The sequence below is a fragment of the Lasioglossum baleicum genome, chromosome 2, assembly GCF_051020765.1.
Source record: "Lasioglossum baleicum chromosome 2, iyLasBale1, whole genome shotgun sequence".
Classification (NCBI taxonomy): Eukaryota; Metazoa; Arthropoda; class Insecta; order Hymenoptera; family Halictidae; genus Lasioglossum; species Lasioglossum baleicum.
Genome location: NC_134930.1, coordinates 21,045,522 through 21,065,000, shown reverse-complemented (window position 1 = coordinate 21,065,000; position 19,479 = coordinate 21,045,522). Strand labels below are relative to the sequence as shown.

The 19,479-nt window shown below is 44.4% G+C and overlaps 1 protein-coding gene across 29 annotated transcripts in view; it reads left to right on the top strand.

Annotated features, from left to right (window-relative positions):
* The window catches only part of Rg (A kinase anchor protein rugose), a 409,256-nt gene that overhangs the window by 384,837 nt on the left and 4,940 nt on the right, over positions 1 to 19,479 (top strand). For 21 of the 29 annotated variants that reach the window (XM_076445944.1, XM_076445931.1, XM_076445919.1 and 18 more), the window contains 15 exons: positions 4,109 to 4,211; positions 5,750 to 5,865; positions 11,909 to 12,021; positions 12,089 to 12,229; positions 14,431 to 14,550; positions 14,713 to 14,865; positions 14,945 to 15,017; positions 16,321 to 16,505; positions 16,637 to 16,690; positions 16,980 to 17,199; positions 17,336 to 17,416; positions 17,823 to 17,990; positions 18,060 to 18,323; positions 19,045 to 19,241; positions 19,319 to 19,470. In XM_076445944.1, the coding sequence (XP_076302059.1) occupies positions 4,109 to 4,211; positions 5,750 to 5,865; positions 11,909 to 12,021; positions 12,089 to 12,229; positions 14,431 to 14,550; positions 14,713 to 14,865; positions 14,945 to 15,017; positions 16,321 to 16,505; positions 16,637 to 16,690; positions 16,980 to 17,199; positions 17,336 to 17,416; positions 17,823 to 17,990; positions 18,060 to 18,323; positions 19,045 to 19,241; positions 19,319 to 19,470 (2,140 nt within the window). The remainder of the gene's footprint in view (positions 1 to 4,108; positions 4,212 to 5,749; positions 5,866 to 11,908; positions 12,022 to 12,088; positions 12,230 to 14,430; positions 14,551 to 14,712; positions 14,866 to 14,944; positions 15,018 to 16,320; positions 16,506 to 16,636; positions 16,691 to 16,979; positions 17,200 to 17,335; positions 17,417 to 17,822; positions 17,991 to 18,059; positions 18,324 to 19,044; positions 19,242 to 19,318; positions 19,471 to 19,479) is intronic. The other 8 variants (XM_076445973.1, XM_076445985.1, XM_076445949.1 and 5 more) reach the window with 2 other exon arrangements.

Genomic DNA, 19,479 nt, shown 5'->3' with positions numbered 1-19,479 from the left:
TCGGCGGCCTGAGCTCGAGCCGACGCGCATTCCGTTTCTTGCTCGATCGGCCATACCTTTCTGCATTATTTCACACGACGCAATCTAATCTCGCAAAATGGAAACGGAATCCGGAGCTCGCCGAGTGGCTGCGCGCCCCCGTGTGCTTTTTACGCAATAAATATCTGCTCCGCGTTACGCCGTCCCCTTTTTTCGCGGTCTATCGGTTGATCCAGGCTACACCTGCTGCCCCTCATTCTTTCGCTATCATTGCTTCTACACGGTGTACCAAAATATCAATCATTATTTTCCTTCACTTTGTATTTCATTTAAATTGGCACTTTCCCAAAAATATTTTACCAATTTATAGACTGATGCTGCATACGCTGCTTTGCTCATTGTGCCTAACTATGATGCACAAATAAATTTTCTGCTTTCTCCTATGAGATTCTTGAGAATAAAGAAACAGTGATCACTAGACTGCGGATATTTGTGCAATTTCCAATGTTTATTGACAGATTTTAAGAAAGTGGAATAAAATAGAATCCTATTTTTAAGGGAATCTTTGTAGACTTAGAAGTAAAAATGGTACTGAATTCCGTCGACTTTCATATTCTAGATTACATCTAGATCTACATTTTTCAAAGATCCGCAGTCTAGTGATCAGAGTGCATGGAAAACGATGCGGCAACGGCTTAACACGTTGCATTTTCTATAATGCCCGATTCTTTCGGTGCGAATATATTTCACAGTCTCAAACCTGTTACAAAATACATTTCTCTAGCGCATAAAATAAATACGTCAGTGTGTAGCACGCGTCCCGAAGTTTTACCGCGTGCCATCGGCGAAATACACGCAGCACGGTAGAAACGCGAACGGTCTCTAGCGTTTCCGGTTTAATTACCGGTCCCGCAACCAGCCACGTAAAACTGCTTCGCGGGGAATGATATCTTTTAGATTAGCATCGATGCCACCGATACAAGATTCTCCGGGTACTGCTTGCTCGCTCGTTAAACTCTTCCGTCGTGGTTGTATCGTTGCGCGACAGGCATAAAGCGCTCTTGTCGTTCGTTACGGGACGACATTATGAAAGGAGGAAACGTACGCTTCGTTATCTCGATTTCATTGTAAGGTGTTAAAACATTCCTTGCGGCCGGTTCAGCATCGGAGGACTCGGCGCGCGGCGATTCCCTTGAAATATAGTTGTTCCTGCGAAGAGGATCGTCGGCGCTCCTCCGCGTACATACTTGGACAAACGTGGGAGAATCAGTTATACCTGGGCCCCGGTGGGCCCCGCAATCCCGCTGATTATTTCTCCACGGGCGCAGATAAATTTCCGGCTTGGTCGTCCCTCGATTCTAATCTGATCCCGACATTCGATGCGTCCTCGTGAAACGTTCACCGGAGCCGGGCCCGGGTCGGGCCGGACCGAGCGAAGCGGAATGTCATCCCTGAGGACGGAGCGAGAGGGGTGGCTGGTCGTTCATTAAAAAATTACTGGAAACGCACGCGCTCGCGCGCATTCGTTAACGGGACCGGTAAAATGCCACAACCAGGCCCGCGATAAATCCTCCGAACAATAAAAAACTACGGGAAAAAGTTACGAGCGAGTCGCTGTATTCCTCGAACCGCGCTGTAACTTTCACGGATCTTTATGGGACGACGCGCGCCGCTTTCGGACGCGGAAAAAATCGTTTCCGAATACGCATGCTGTTGCTTTCCCGAAAAATATAAATAAAAAATTAGACACAAATTTTACAGAATATAAATACAACCAGTTACATTAAAAATGTGTTTATTGTATAATACAAATAAATTGTAAACGAGATTTCATGAAAGCGAAGGAACACAAGATAAAACAAATTAGATAGATCTTTTAATCTTCTAATAATTTGCTACTCTTCCCTTCGTGATTTTAATAGAGGAAAATTCATATGTATATTGACATCTTCAACTTCGAATTTGATCTACTTAATTTTGCTGGAAATGCATAAAAATCCTTTGGTCTACTTAAATCGCCTTCCAAGCTTCAAAATCTTCGACCTCCGAAGGAAAGCATCAGCCCTATTGCAAACCAAGGCTGGTTTTCTGACATTCTGAGACTTTGGACTGTTTCTCGCGACAATGGTGGTTGCCACGATTTTATTTAAACTGAACGCGACATCCCGAGTTTAATCGTCGCGTCGACCGCGCACGCCCGGTTAAGTTATTTAGTTTATGCACGCACGACTCATGTTACACGCCTCGAGAATGCGGTGTCTTCTGCATCGTGGGTAAACTAGCTGCAATTCAGATCAAATGTTGGCCCGTTGCTTCGCGAGTTTGATTCCGTATCTTTATGAGCCTCGCGTTTACACCGCGGCGATTATACTTTGTAATAAGAAATTAAGCAACTATCATTTTTACGCACGAACGCCGCGATCCCTCGCGGAGATACACAGTATTTTCCGCAGAGAAGTTTCAGATTGTGTTTTATGTTAATCGGTAGACCTTCGCGCATTTATTAAGTGCTCGTAGAATACAAGGATACGAGTGTATTACCAAACATTAATATTTATCACGGTCTTTCAATTTCGTTAACGCTGCGAGAAACCTTGCGAGGAGATTTTTAACCCTTAGCGCTCGAATGGTGACTCGGAGTCGCCAATAAAAATTGCTGTACCATTATTCACAGTATTAGGTATTACATCAATGTTATATTCGTAGAAGAAATGTTTAATTTTCGAGTTAAAGGGTTAAACAGTCCATTGTTTATTAGGGATAGCCGAGTTATAAAATCGTTTCTGCTAATTCGCTGCTAGTTCAGTTATATTTGTTTGGTACCCGTGCAGAAAATATATCAAAGGAAGTTTTTAAAGGGTTGTCGGAAATTTTTACCGCATGTTCTCGCGGAGCGCGCGAACGGCAAAGAGGCTCTCTCTTTGCGCTCTGCGATGTTAGAGTTTTCTTTGATTTCGGCTGCTCTCTGTGATCCCGACACCGGCCTCTACTTTCCTTCTTTCTTGATTAAGACCGACTCGTATATTCCGACGCTGTATAGGGCGTTACATAAATTACTCGCATGTATTTATGGTAACCGTCGCTTCGCACGCTACCCTTTGAACTCTCGGGGGAGCTTCAACCGATCCGGCCGATGCTATTACAGCCGTGAAATTAAGTCCATCGTGTATCCTCTTTTCATATTTTCTCATTTCATTTTACGTCGCCGGCGCGTGTCTTGCTCCACAGTCTTCCTCAATTAATCGTTTTCCTACATTCAATAGAGACCGCTAATTCGGGCTCGAGAATGACACGGTGTAATTGTTGTGCGATTATTTCGATCGTCGCCAGTTTTTATTGTTAGTTAATATAATTACTTTCGGATTGGAATGGGAATGCCTCTTTAGCTGCTTCGTTCTCTTGGACGCGTTATGTCGCGACGCCGATATTGTTTGCGCGAAGGATAACACGTCCGCAAATCATCGCGCTTTATACAAACGGGTCCCACGAAAATCATCGACACAGTTTTCACCAACAACATTTGACCGATAACTAAGTGGCTTGACCGCCGGACTTATTTAACTGACAAGGATTTTTGTCGACTACAGTACTATCCGATAGTAACATCGTTTCTAAAGATGGTGCTGATATCGGTGATTTTCATGGAACCCTAATACAAACAGTATTAGCACGTCCGAGAGAACGAAGCGGTTAAGCTTGAAAGTATTAGGTTGTCCCAAAAGTTTCTTTCGGAATCTGTTCCTTTAATATTGCTGAATAAATATTAGGTATGTTAGGAAGTACTACAACATGAAGTTTGTATTTACCTAGCAGCATTGAAGGAACACATTCCAAAAGAAACTTTTGGGAGAACCTAATATGAAGTACCTTGCCAAATCCCACTTGCCCGGGCGAGAAAATTTGCCCGGGGGGCTAGAGGGGCGTTGCGAAAAGTTCGAGTCGGCCAGCGACCCCTGCGGTATACGGATTACGTGTTAAAAGAAAATAAAACAGAGTAGTAGTCGGGGGGCTGGCGATGCGAGTAAGAAGTTCGTCCTTGCCTGCCATCCCTCCGAATGATTGACACACGACCCGTCGACGAAATTGGGCCCCGCTTATAATCCGCGGTTTAACGCCTTTTTGTCCGCAGCCTCGATCCTGTTCGCGTTCCCGGACCAGGCGACGGTGAAAAAGGTGATCAAGGCGCTGCCGCGAGTCGGCGTTGGCATCAAATACGGGATTCCGCAGACTAGGTAAGAACCTCGCACTCACCTCGAATAACCCTTTTCGCCAACATCTGGATCTAGGGATCTCGGTCCTCGGACTCGCCCTGGAACACGCTCCCCGCATTCCTCTCTTTCTTTGTCCGCGGCCGCGGGATTCCGATTGCGGTCAGGATCGGATCTAGGACTTTCTTGTTCGTGGCGAGCACCAGATCGGACGATAAAGGGCGCGGATAGTTATTGAAAACTGCCCCTCCGGCCAGATGGCATAACACGCGTGGAATGCGTCGCGACGACGGATCCGTCGACGGTATTGACTAATAGAGCTTTTTCGTTGCGTGCTGCTCGTCCACGCGATGACTGAGACATTCGTTCCCGAGGATATCGGGTGACCAGCGTCCTTCCGCGTTCTTTCCATCGGTTCTTTTATTAATTCCATTCGTTCGCTGTCGATTTCCATTATTTCCAAAGATTCTCGACTAGAATAAAATCAATCTAACAGGTGCAAGTGGTAAAGAATTGGCGATGATTTCCGAAGCGAATATGTAGTGACCACGGCAGGACTAATTCGCGGAAGAGATTAGGATCGCGAGACGGAGGAGGCATCGTGTAGATCCGCGTCTTGGCATCGCGAGCGTGTTCCAGAGGAGAGGAATCCTTTCGTCGATACCAATACCCCCTCAACCGGACGAGGACAGGCGGCGAGAACACAGGTTCGCGTATCCACGCTTCGATCCATCCATTAAAGCGCTCCTATATACGAGAGAGCCGGCGAGAAGGATACGCCGGCCATAAATATACGGTGGCCGACTCCGACGTCTGATCCGAGGGAGATTCCTGACCAGCAAAAATAATCCTCCGGTGTATAAAACGTGCATCCGCGTCGTGACGCCCTGTACCACGCTCCGGTCACGGGAAAAATAAACGTGACTCCGTGACGACCGTAGCGGAAAACCCGTGACGACCGATATGGTGTCCCGTGGCCAATCTGGTTCAATGCGTGGAATTAATTCGAAAATTTTCGTGTCATTAAAACTAGATCGACTGTTTTAAAACCCTACGAATTTCTCACGAAGATGAGATCGGTCAGTTTCGTACATCGTCCGCTACAAATTAGTCGATTTTGTTTCTTTTCCATATCACGATAAAAAAAACTCTCACAGTTTCGCAAGATTTGTGTCCGGCTCGTGCACCCGCGGAATTTATACATCCGGTTGTCGTCGCACGCTGCCCTCCTTTAATATCATCCAGCGTGTACGCCCATTAAAGAAGTCTCCCGTGTAAATTCTAAATCAGTGATCTCGCCCCGTTCATAAAACCGTCCGGCCAGTTTTACGGCGTGAAATAAAGCACCGAGCCGCGTCTTGACGTAATAGATCTCGCGAATCGAGAACTGTCATCGTAATTGCGTCGGAGAGAAGCGAATCGACTATCCGCGGACGCTCGTTTCAATTAATTCTCCCGGTTAAAAGAAATGGATTGCTTCCTAGAATAATTACCAGTTAACTCGCGGTTCAGTTGTCCGTCCGGGCGAGTTTAATTAAAAAATTGTTGTGTTCATCTCACAGGAAAGCCTCGATGATGTCGCCGCGACAGCTGATGAGAAGCTCGAACATGACTCAGAAATGGCAGCGGAGGGAGATATCGAACTTCGAATACCTGATGTTCCTCAACACGATCGCTGGTAAGATCCTCGACATCGTTCTCTTGATTCTTTAAATCTTCTAATAGACTCCTGATGGAAGTTGACCAAATAATCGGCAATAACTAGACAGCGGATTAGGTGTAATTTATAACACAGTAAAAACATTAGAAGAATTTAAAACTACAGTTATATTATTTTCAACCGATCAAACATGTTAAGAAGGAAAACAGGTTTCTATTTCGCTCCATATTATTGCAATTCGCGTAGAAAAAAAGTTTTTATTTCACTAGAAAATTTTCCGAAAGTGCTACAATATAACATTCGCCAGAATTTAGTACGATTTCGATTTATTTCAGATCTACAAACGCTACTACGACTGAAATAAATATTTCGTTTGGAAAATATTCTAAATTGCATAAACATCCGCAGTCTAATAATAACAATCGTCAATTACGATTCGTAGCAAACTTCATTGAAAGGAAGAATACGTATCGGTAATGCGAGCAGACTACATGCAATGATTAGTCTCCTACGAGGGCCGGCGATCTCCGTTGTTTGTCGAAATGGCTGATCAGCGTGATCCGGTAAAAAGGAAAGAAAGGAGAAAGAGAGAAGGGAGAAGTCTCGAGTTTCGTGATTTAGTCTCGCGACGCGGAGCACAAAGGGTCGGCCGATATTAAACCGAAGGAGAAACAAAGGTTCGCGGGGGGATGCGGAGAACAGTCGGTCCCTCGGGAGAGGATTACCGGGGCCCACGAGCCGGGGATTACTCGTATGGGGTGGCTAACGGAACACGGAGCTGATTGAGAACATCCCTAATACGTCGCGACAGATTCCATCCGCCCGTGTGCAACCGTGGATCCTCTATCCTGTTCTACTTCCTCCGTTCATCCCTTTGTCTCGCTCGGCACCGCGGTAAAATCGAGCGACGATCGGAGCCGTTCGCATTTTCTTCCCGCAACCGGTAAGCCGATATGATTTTTTTTTCGACCTACGGCATCCCCTTTCATTATTGTTATCCTACAGAGAATTCGGTCCTGAAAAAATGTTGCGGTCACGAGGAAAATATTGTCTAATCCGTCGCCGCCCCTCTACATGGGCAAAAAGTGCCGTCAACCCTCTTGTAATATTCAGTGCTCTTGGAAATTGCTCCAGCATAATTATTAGCTCGCTTTCTTGTTTGTTTGTTTGTTTGTCTGTTTGTCTGTTCGGTGGCAAATTTTTTTTTGAGAGAGCTCGATCTCAAATCTGACTTACCTTTCACTTTCATGAATTATAACTCTTTGTAAAATAACAAACCATGATCGAATTTTTTCTACGCATTCTATAAGGATAAGTTATTCTCTCAAAACCATTAAATATTCACATTTTCTGCTTTTTCTCCTAAAAAAGAACTTTGGATTCCCGAGATCCGAGTGTGAAGTACATGTCTCAAAAAATAAGTGTGATGTTCCACGATTAAGGTGAAAAAAACCGAATTTCTTTATTCAATAAAATATTGTCGTATTTGTTCTTTTTGGCAAAAGATCGTCGAACAAAAGGGAGAATATCTTGTTCATTAAAGTTCACGGTGTAATCTTGGAGCACAAGATATGTTATCTGAAGCCAGGTCTACCGATCCATCAATCGTTTCGAGAACCGTCGATCGTCGACGACACGTTGTCGCGGTCCCATCTAGGATGCTAATAAGCGGTGGTCGGAGAGAACGGACTCGTAAACAAGCCGATCTGCGAATTATGTAAGTGGAGGATTTATGGCTGCCCACGCGGCGGCCCGGCCGGCCCGCTTAATGACGAGGATCACCGAGGACGCGTAATTATTTGTACATCGACGAGGACGCAGCGAGAGCCAGAGGGTGGTCGTGTATTTACGAGCGTTATATATTAATTGCGCAAATAAATAGTGGTGTCGAGGGGTCGGAGAGGGAGGGGGGAGTTCGGTTCGGTCCACGAAGCGCAATTGGGCAAGGCCCGGCGGGAGAACACGTTGCGAAAACGAACCGGTCCCGCTGCCAGGCTCCCGCATGCGATACAGGCCTCCGTTGTTTATTTGCCCGGTCGCGCGTCGGTTTATTAAAAATTAATGATAGTAGACCCGATGTAAATACGATAGAGGCTGCGTGTCCCGATGTGCCAGCCGGATCTCGTGGGTGGAACCATCTCGTTGCACGTACCGCCACCGAAACCATCTGTCCCCCTTCTACCGATCTTTCTCGCCATCCTTCGCCGATCTTCCTCGTGCAGCTGATGGGTTTACCTTTAATTACATCTCTCCAGCTTCTTGCGGTATCCTCCTTTACCGCCGTGATTGCTTTACGAGATTGTTCGACGCCGCTTCGCAAATAGATCGTAGATCAGCCGGCCCCGACTCCGATGTCGGCGATATTCAACTCGCGACGTGTAAAGAAGATTGGCGATAGCATCAAATTATTCGGAAATATGGCACGTAGGAATATTCATTTCATCGGTCTTTCGTTGGTCAATTGTTGATACTCTGTTGACGGAGAAGCTTGCTCGCGCCACTAAAAATTGCTAAAAGTATCTAATCAAGTAGCTGAACGAGTAGATGAAGTATAAAATTGTTGGAAAATTTTAAAAATTGAAGACGTCAATGTATGATTGAAATCATTAAGGGAAGAAATAACATTCAATTTAGTTTCTACTTCTTCCAATCGATGCAGACAATTTTTACTGCAACAAACAATTTTAAACATTTAGGTATTGTATGAGGTATTATACCGATTTCATACGCACAAGATTTAAAAAGTCATGGCGAATGAAAATATTCCAGGTCGGAAGAAACATTTAATCTTCGAGTTACGATGAAAGGGTTTGCCACAGTCTGGTCGCTAAAAATATTGAGACATAGAAATTGATGGGCAGCACAGTTGTTTCAGTTGTCGATTCGATTTTAAACAATGGGTTCCGCTTGTGAAGATGTAATTCCATCATTGTATCGCTGTATTCTATTCACGATCTGAGATAAGCTTCCCAGGCACAGGTAATTGTCCTGGACCCAACACCATCAGGAATGTTCGTATCGATAAATCTAGTCTCGACGACTTTGCACTTTCGATGCAGCGCCTTGCACTTTATCTGCTTCGACAGAGACCGCAGAGGAATGCATAGAATGGCTCTTCGACCACAGGGATCATGTATCCTTTCTTGTTATATCCTTTCCGTACTAACGTTTCCATTCTCTATGCACCACTAAACAATAGCCAGACACCTATCTCACGTTCATCCAATTTTCTAGAACACTCTCCTCGATTCTAATTACTAGGCTGCGGATCTTTACGCCTTTATAGCAAAATTGAGTACATGAAATTCGAAATTGTTGGAGAATTTCTTGAATCAGTCTCTATTCAAATCATTAAGGGAAGAAATAACATTCAATTTAGTTTCTATGCCTTGCTATCGACGCAGACAATTTCTATTTTGCATAAAGATCCGCAGTCTACTAATTAAAATTGACTCGAAGCCTACGCTTAAGCTTGCTACGCTTCAACTCCAATTTTATTTACGTGTTCCGAGACTACGGTTGCATTGAGACAACGAATAATCAGCTCGGGCATTTTTAAAACCGTCGAGGTAATTAGTTTCGCGCATTCTTAGCCTCTCGTCCGGACCAATGAAATATTAATATCCAATTAAGAGCGGCCGCTCGTGGGTACGTACATATACGATCCCCCGAGAAATCCACCCACGCGTCGACCCAGCGACGACCGGGACAAGACGCCGAAACGCGTTGCGTCCAATGCAGGAAGTTTGGGGATCAAAATTAAATTTTCAGTGATGCGTATGTACACGCACTGGGTGTACAAAGTACTCGTACATCTTTGAATGACAAATAGCTTTTTCAAAATTAGACTCAACAGCTTGAGTGTTTTTTATCCTTGAAAAAGTCAGTCAAGACTACAGTCCACGTATTTTTTGAACAGACCTCGTATATTTTTTTTTAAATTAACGGGAAATTAGGAGCAGCTAAATCTTGCATGATTGTTTACAGAATATATCTACGCATATTTTCGCCAAAATTTGCGGAGGAGTTTCGAGGAGCGTTTCGAAGGTTTCGAATACCGACGTGAAAGCCAATTTTTTGGTTTTCGTTGATTGTCGGGTCGCGAGTCTGCAGCAATTTTGCAGAGCTTCCTGCCGATTTTTCTCGCGAAGCGGGAACGTCCCTCTAAATCTCGGCCGGCATAGTGGCGAGTTAAAAACGAGCCTCTCGTCGCGGCCGGCACTTATTATAACGTTGTTCCCGGAGGATGCAGTCGGTAAAAAGTAAGGGTGGGTGCGGAGGCGGAGTGAGCATGGGGAGCGCGTGTGTCGCGGGCATTCCGGTGTCGGTGAGCGTCCCGAGAGCGCTCACTCACCGCGACGCTACCATTAATAATCACTTTGATGCATAACGCGGCCTTACTATTATTTACGTCCGACCGTCGGTCGTGCAGCGTCAGGATTTACGACGCATTGTAGCAACGACGGGTCTTGTGCGGCGACCGCCGGCACAACGTAGCCTCTATCTTCTTCTCTTCTTCTCTTTTTCTCCTCTCCTCTCCATTCCTTTTTTTGCAGTCTCGTCCACGACCGAATTGAGTATCCGGTGAGGTTCCTGGAGACAACCAGTCGGCGACTTTGCCACTGCGCAATTGATGCCGGGAATACCGCATTCCTGGATATTCGGAATGCACTCTGTTTCCTATAATGTAGACTGCCGAGTATCGCCGCGTTCGACGAGCATCGGGAGGATTCGTTTCTCTTTGAAATTCCATCGGAATTCCGATGTTCTCGCGTTTTAAAGCAACGGTTGTCGGGAACGTAAATGTGCTCAACCCTCGTCCGTTCCTCATCTCACAAACCGAATCTGTTAATCGGTGTCAAATTGTCACAGTGGTAAAAGATCGATGAAATAACAAGGTAAACTAATTAATGATTTAAGACCAATGATTTAAGACAGCGGATCTCTATGAAAAATAAAAATTTTCTTCTTGATTTGCAATCGACTGGAGTGAAAGAAAAATTTCTTTTCTTTCTTAGTATGTTTTGTAGGTCGGAAATGATATAACAGTATTCTTAAATTCTTCTAATGTTTCCACTGTTTAGATTTACACCTACTCAATTTTGTCATAAATGCATAAAATCCGTTGTCTAGTTATATGTTTCGCATTAAAACAAAAAAGGCACGAAGTTTCGGGAAAATTTACCTACAAATAATGAAATAATCAAATAACAGTGTAACTTATTTTAACGGATAAGGGATAAACACGATGCCAGTCACGATTTTGACAATTTTTTAAGATATTGATCGTACGCGACTTCCTCATTCTCCTTATAACATTCACGGCTGATATGTCGCCGAAACAGAATTGCTCGTCGCTCCAGCCAAAAATAAACGGTGTTCCTTTTAATGCTCATAATCACGGGCCTAGCTTTTTGTCGGTCACTTTTCTTTCCTCTCCGACTTCGCCGCGTTGAAAAAGCGTGTGGCACCGAGCGAAGTGTCTCCTTCTAATTCTATTTTTATGAAATGCACACGGGTCCCGAGGGAACGGGATGCTCTCCGTTTAGTAAGCGTATAACTCAGAGCGTGACGGCTAATCGTTCCTGAAATTGTCACTTCTGGAGGTCTCACTCTTCCATACACTCTCCCCCACCTTGGAATCCCATTCCGAGATGCATTAGTGACGGCAGCTCGGCTGCAAGCCTGACTTCGTCTAATCTCCTCCCCTGTCGCTAATTAAAACACGTCAGCAAGTTTGTCAGACCCGGCGCCCTACCCGCGCCGGATCGTTTCCGTACACGGTTAATTCGCGCTATACCTCGTTCTAGTTAGTTTCCGAATTCGACGACTGGTGTCCGGCGAAGTTTCTTCTTCTTCTTTAAGGCACCCAAGAGATAGGATTGAAGACTGCCAGTGATATTCAGCGGCGCAAAGAGTGGGCCCAATCTAATTTCGGTTTTATTTCAGTCGCTGTTTATAGTAATTATTGATAATTTATCACTTCTGGCTGTTACAGGAAGTCGCAAGTAACTTTAATATAGCTTCAGATTTATTTCTAAGGGACTGCTTTGTGTTTCAGGACGAACATACAACGATTTGAACCAGTACCCCGTGTTCCCGTGGGTGTTGACCAACTACGAGACGAAAGAGCTCGATCTCAGTCTGCCCAGCAATTACCGAGATTTGTCAAAGGTAAAAAGCACTGAAGCTTCAAAAACTTGAGAGACAAGTACTATAATTTTATCGTGTTTCTGAGCAGCCAATTGGAGCGTTGAATCCAAGCAGAAGAGCATACTTCGAGGAACGTTTCCAGAGCTGGGAACACGACAGCATACCGCCGTTCCACTATGGCACGCACTATTCGACTGCAGCTTTTGTTCTGAACTGGATGATTCGCGTGGTAAGAATCTTTATTCTTCACAAATCTGTCCTGTCACGAATAGAAACAATTCTGAAGGATTCCATCTTCGAATCTTCGAAAGTCAACGAAGATGTATACAATATTTCCCGCATAAATAAAATTAGGACTAACCTATAAGTGGATCACATCTTCTCTCAATTTGATGTTTTGTAAACAAGGCTTAATGCAGGTCCCGGTAGTCATTCCCGCCTGGGAACATCGTTAAACCCTGAGGAACAGCCCGACAATCGTCGGTCCTTGGACCGTCTATTTGAGAGACCAGTCCAGTTCGAGCCATAAATTTCAACGACGCATTCGGTAGTGTCTGCACGCTAATTTGGGGGCGTCGCAACGCCCTCGAGTCAACGAAGCCCGCCTTCCCGTTAAATATGTGCATTTGTTTTCTGTTGCGTTTCCTAGAGATCGCGTTTACGCGAGCTCGCTTTCGACGATTCCGTGCAAAAATACGCGACATCTGCCGTCCTCCCTTTCCTTATTGCGTTAACGACCCGTTCATTTTCGCGTTATTACCCCCGCAATCGGCGGCAAGAGAAACGCCTCTCTTTCCCTTTCTACTTTATCAAAATCCGGTCGAAATGAATATCTCACATTTTGGAGTAAATTGAATATATCACTTCTATTACTTTAAATTTAAATAGACGGGAATAAGTAAGCTCAACAAGTGGCTTTAAATTGAGAGAAATTTTATATTCAAATGAAAATTAATAGATTTTCTGTAATTTTTCTAGAAAATTTAAAATTCAGGGATATTTTAGTGACATAAATTTTATAATTCGAGATCACAAGTATAACCCTTTGGACTCGAAGTAATTTTAACTCCAAAATCACGACATTTCTTAAACCTAGATCATTTTTATTCTATGTAAGAGCTTTTTGCAATTCATAGAATACAGACGAATTCAATAATATTAAAACTGTTTTGAACAATGCAATGGTCATTTTTACCGGCGCCCGACAGTCACCATTCGAGTGCAAAGAGTTAAACAAAGAATTCGTACCTTTTCATTCGCGACTTTTCTCCCAGAATTTCGTCTTTATTCGCCACCGTGCAGTGTTCGCGAAAACATTCGCGAGACCACGCTGTTCACCGCTGCAATTCCACGCAAATCCATACGCAAGCTCGCCTCGGACTGGCGAGCGTTTATTCGGCGCATTTGCATGTAAATCGTCAATAAGGATTTTATTATTCCTTTGCCGTGCGACACCCCGCTGTTCGCTCGACGATATACTGCACCATAAACAATTTATTGCTTTATAACTGTGCAGCTCGTTGTCTCTTTCGGACTATTTTATAAATACCATTAACGATTCCGTGACTCGTTGCTCGGCCGCGAAGAAAATCGCGCGCGCTCGCGCGCGAGCTACGAACTTTCCGCCGAGGATATTCTCCGGAGAACCTGTCGAAAATTTTATACGCGTGCATAAATCACGAGCCGCCTACGAGCACGCGTGAAACGCGCGTCGATCTTCGGAGCTGTTCTGTTAACATTCGTCAGCCTGTCCGAAGAGTCGGGTAGGACCGTAAGCGCGAAACCCTACGACAGAGTTGCTTTTTCATGGGTCTTCGCCTACCACACGTCTTCGAGATTGTCCATTGTTGGCGTAAACGCTTGCCTTTTACTTTTACGAGCTGTTGTCTAACTTGCCCAACAGTTCTCCTCGCCTTATGCGTGTACCGTTTATCATAATTTTCAGGCGAACGGTTGTTCAAGGGGCAATCTCGGTTCCAGCAATGATGGGGTTTTCGGTAGTCAAAAGGTCTAGATAAAACATTTAAAAAAGACAAAAGTAGTGTGCATTATTCGGCGACTGCAGCCTAGATTAATCTTTTATATTAATAAATTTTATGATTTCGGCGCAGGGTTCGATCATTTACAGAAAACCATAAGGATCGAAACGTCGAGAAGCATGTTTAATTAATTGCACATTTGCTGGTTTTCTATAAATGATCGAACCCTGCGCCGAAATCATAAGATTTATTATATATTTAATGTTTGATCGAGTAGAAATCACCTTTATTAATCTTTTATCTCGCGCTTTTGACTACTGAAGAACCCCGTCGCATGCATTATTGAGAAATGAGAAGGCTACCCCCTCAAGCCTTCTGGATATTGCATAAAAGTTAGGCAAAGTGTTAAGTCAATGATCTAAAAAGTATTTCGTCATTGAAATTGTTCCAGGAACCAATGACCACGATGTTCTTGGCCCTCCAAGGCGGCAAGTTCGATCACCCGAATCGACTATTCTCCTCGATCGCTCTGTCCTGGAAGAACTGCCAACGGGACACTTCCGACGTGAAGGTTCGTTTCATCTGAAAAAGTTCCGAGGCCTACGGGCTTATTAGTTACACCTCCGCGAGCAAAGGATGCGCGTGTCGCTATTGTTACTGTCCGCGAATAAATTCTCGAGCGTCGTGTCCCGACGCGATGCAGATACATATAAATTACTCGGCTTGTTAACAGGAGCTCATCCCAGAGTTCTTCTTCCTGCCGGAAATGCTGGTGAACAGCAATCGGTATCGGTTGGGTAGGCAGGAAGACGGAAGTTCAGTCGGCGATGTAGAGCTGCCGCCATGGGCGTCGTCTCCTGAGGAATTCATCAGGATTAATCGAATGGTGCGTTACGGTTCATTACAAAACCATTTATTATCAGAATGAACAAGATAATTTCCATACTAATCGTCTCTATCTGCAGGCTCTCGAATCGGAGTTCGTGTCCTGTCAACTACACCACTGGATTGATTTGATATTCGGTTACAAGCAGAAAGGTGAGCTGTGCCAAACTACAGAGACTCTCATTAATATTCGGACGCTCTAAAAAACAACATTTTATACATATATTGATGACATCTTTAATATTGGACTATGCGATGTGAGCTTTTCGAGAAGTTAGAGCAATCAGTTTACTGCATGATGTAAAAAGACATTTTTTCTACGAAACGTCTTTTCTAAATTTTCCATATAAGCCCGCAGAAAAATGTTGCAAAATAGAATCTTTAGTATTTTCTCTGCAATTCCGACATCTTCCAATTTCTTTCACAATTTTGTTCACGTTTTGTAGCAAACCAATTGTTCTAACAGTACTAAAAATGTTATCGTCTTTGTAACTTTTAATTACTCGCACATGGTGTTGACACCCTCAAAACTTTAAATTTGGAACTTCAAGCATAAACAAAGGTGCGAACATCTATTTCGCATTAAAGTAGTTATTTTATCGATTAAAAATTGATTCGCGTTGCAATCGCATAAAGTTCCATGCAATCAGTTAAGTGGAAAATGGAGTGCGAGTAACTGAACAGGTTCAGAGTATCCGAATATTAGTGGCAGTCGCTGCATCTAATCTTTCCCGAATACTGGACACCTTCTCGGGGTCCAGTTCTTTCGTGTTTATGAATTGAGACGATAACATCCGGACAATGGCGCGAACGGTGGAGAGATAGCGCCGAGTGTTGGGACACGCGTAGTCTGGTCAAATTAGGTTTCCACCGATGGTAATTGTCGGTGGCGCCTCTATATCCGGCGCTTCCCCGAAGATGCTGCCGTCGAGTTGCCGAAGAAAGAGGGTGGCGTCGTTCGCCGCACGTATGGAAGGAATTAGTTTTTCGTTAGCTTCCTCCCGGTCTTGTCTCGAGCAATTAGGCACGTGTGCGGGCCGCGACAATGCGTGCCACCCCTAATACGTAACACGTTTACAGACGGTTGCACGAAAGTACAGCCTACCGGAAATGCCCGGCCACAAGCAATCGACAGAAGGCCCAGAAATCGGCCGAGTCAACGTGGCGGGGACAAATGCACCCGTCCGAGGCGATTTATTTTCCGATCCCTCAACCGAGCTCTCTACCGAACTCGAACGCTCAAAGGGACGTAACGAGCCAGCGGTGTCGTTGCAATTTTCGGAGATCGCGCGACAAATATTTATAAATTTCTTCCGACTTCTGTGGAACGCTTTTCTCGATCTCGTGCCATCCATAGTTAACCCCTTGCCGTATTTTAACGAGTCACACTCATCCCGAAGATTTCAAACAAGGTCTAACAAATATAAATGTTATGCCTTTCTTTTTATTCATCCAGGGCCAGAAGCAGTCCGCGCAACGAACGTGTTCTACTACCTAACGTACGAGGGCAGCGTGGACCTGGACACGATAACGGACCCAATGATGAGGGAGGCGATAGAAAATCAAATTCGGAACTTCGGCCAGATACCGTCACAGCTGCTGATAGAGCCTCACCCACCAAGGAGCTCGGCGATGCATTTGGTAAACGATATTTACATTCCTTATTCCACTTTATCCACGAGTAATACTCACGATCTAACACACGATAGAACGTTTGTTGTAAGAAAAGTGTGCACTGTAATGTAGGTATTAGTATTATAATACGAATATAGTATTGTAGGTGTACTCCCGAGGAACTCTTAATAAAGAGACAGCCCTTTTACAAGGTAGAGTTCCAATTTGGTTACTCTTAACGATCGAACTAGCCTAGAGCCCGATCATTAGAAATAGAAACGTTAGTCCGTAGTCCTCTGTAGCTCTCCGACTTTCACAATCTACCTTCCATTTCGTTGAATAACTCGACGCAAAATGAATCCGCGATTAGAACCCGATTTTTAGCGTCACTTAGCGTGACAACGCACCTCGGCTCGGTCATTCTCACGTCACTGAAATGATATACCTACATATACGTGCAATGCACGCTTTTCTTTCTGTTCAATCGTTCCGAACGTGAAGAGTACTGCAAACTTTGACAAGACGTTGCCACCCGTGTTGCAGTCGCCGATGATGTTCTCGAGCATCCCCGACGACGTGTGCATGACTATCAAGTTCCCATCGAACTCGCCGATCTGCCATATCTCCGCGAACACGTACCCACAGCTGCCATTGCCGTCCGTCGTCACTGTCACCACCGGACAGCAATTCGCTGTCAACCGGTGGAACACCAACTACGCCGGTAAGCAGTAATGACTCTCGCGAGTCGTTCAGTCGGCGAACTAAACGCGGGCAACTGGCAAATGAATGTTCATTACTACTAATGTTGATGAATGTGACGTGGTCAATGGTTTAATTGTTTGTCGAATGAATTACAGCGTCTGTACAGTCGCCGAGTTACGCGGACGCTCCACAGGCTCAGGCTGCCAACCAACCGTTGTCCATGGATCCTGTTCTTTGTAAGTGAACTGGAAATCATTCAAGTGTGATGTTGATACCATTTTTCGCTCGACGAAATTCTTAATGCTGGAAATGAGCACCTATTTAGATTAAGTAGATCATGAATAGACGGCGGATCTTTATGCAAAATGAAAATTTTGAATATAACAGTATAACGTATTTCTATCGAAAGTTCTTTGATTTTTAATCGAGTTTGCTCCAAATTTTCCACTGTGAACCGGCGCGGCGGTAGCGTATTTATACATATAATATCTGCGAAGCACTAGCTTCAAACACAGCTGCCGTAGGTAAAAAATTGTCGCAGCGAGTTCATGGGGTCATAAAATCCGATGTCTAATCATGAAATTAGAAGATTATGAACAATGATATTCAGTTTTGAGGTACACCAAACACCTCTTCTTTCAGCACAAGCCGCAAACAGCTCGAATCCAACGTTACGCAGACACTTGGGCGACAATTTCAGTCAGAAGCTCAAGATTCGGAGCAACTGCTTCGTCACCACTGTGGACAGTCGATTCTTAGTCGCTTGTGGCTTCTGGGACAACAGTTTCCGCGTGTTCTCCACTGAGACCGGTAATTAAAGCGACTTCGAACAATTTTAATCCTTGCGAGGCTTTCGATGATTTCATTCTTTCTTTGTAGCGAAAATCGTGCAGATCGTGTTCGGCCATTACGGAGTCGTCACGTGTCTGTCTCGCAGCGAGTGCAACATAACTTCCGACTGTTACATCGCATCTGGAAGTGCTGACTGCACCGTTCTCTTGTGGCACTGGAACGCTAGAACGCAGACGATCGTCGGGGAAGGTGAAGCACCGGCACCAAGAGCGACCCTTACAGGCCACGAGCAACCTGTCACGGCTGTCGTGATCTCAGCCGAGTTGGGATTGGTTGTCTCTGGCTCTTACTGTATGTAGCAACACAGTTTTCTCAAAATTTGTATTTTCCAGCTCGCCTTAGAGGAGTATGTAGCAACAAGGGAGGTTACCAAACCGTAACAAACTGATTTAAATAAACAATTTAATGATTTCGGCGCTACAGGTTCGGTCAAATGTTACTCACTAAGCAATTTTGCAATTTAAATTGTTCTCGACGCTTCGATCCAAATGTGGACCATTTCCAAGATAAATTTTGCGTCTGTAAAATACTGTAAGTTATAGTAATTGCTCAACAAAACTGGGTAGTACCAATAAAAGTTTAAACCGATTATAATATAATATTATAATCTCTATATATAATAAAATCGTGTCTGTCTGTCTGTTTGTGACGCATCAACTGAGAACGGATGAACGTAGAAAGCTGGGGTTTGAGCCATTAGACGCAGTGTTTCTTCGGGAAGGTTTAGGAGAAATCCGCATTCGAAAAAGTCCATTCGTTCAAAAATTGTGACGTCATTAGTGACCGAAGACGTCTTTTTCGCCCTCTTTCGGGCGCGTTTCTGCTTATAACTTTTGTATTTGTTATTGCACGTGGACAAAGTCGCGGGTACAGCTAGTATAATATAAAATTAAACCGATTTAAATGTGGGATGATACGTGTCAATTATTTTTTGATTTCTATATCATACCAAGATTTGGGTAGCCTCCTTTGTAAGTAGAACCAGATTGTAACTTATTTATTAACTCTTCAGACGGACCAGTTCTCGTGCACACGACTTTCGGTGATCTTCTGAGGTCGCTGGAAGCTCCGAACGGGTTTTCGTCTCCCGAGAACATCGCGATGTCGAGGGAAGGTGTAATCGTGGTGAATTACGAACGCGGACACATTGCTGCGTTCACCATAAACGGGAAACGCCTCCGCCACGAGTCTCATAACGACAATCTACAGGTACTTCGAAGTTTATAGAAATTCCGAACGACGTATTAATTGATTTCGATGTTAACTGCGATGTTTTACGCTTTCAGTGTCTTCTTCTGAGCAGAGATGGCGAGTACTTAATGACAGGCGGTGACAAGCGAATCGTGGAAGTCTGGAGGACTTTCAATCTTGCTCTTTTGTACGCGTTCCCTGCTTGCGAGAGCAGCGTTCGTTCTCTGGCACTCTCCCACGACCAAAAGTGAGTAGA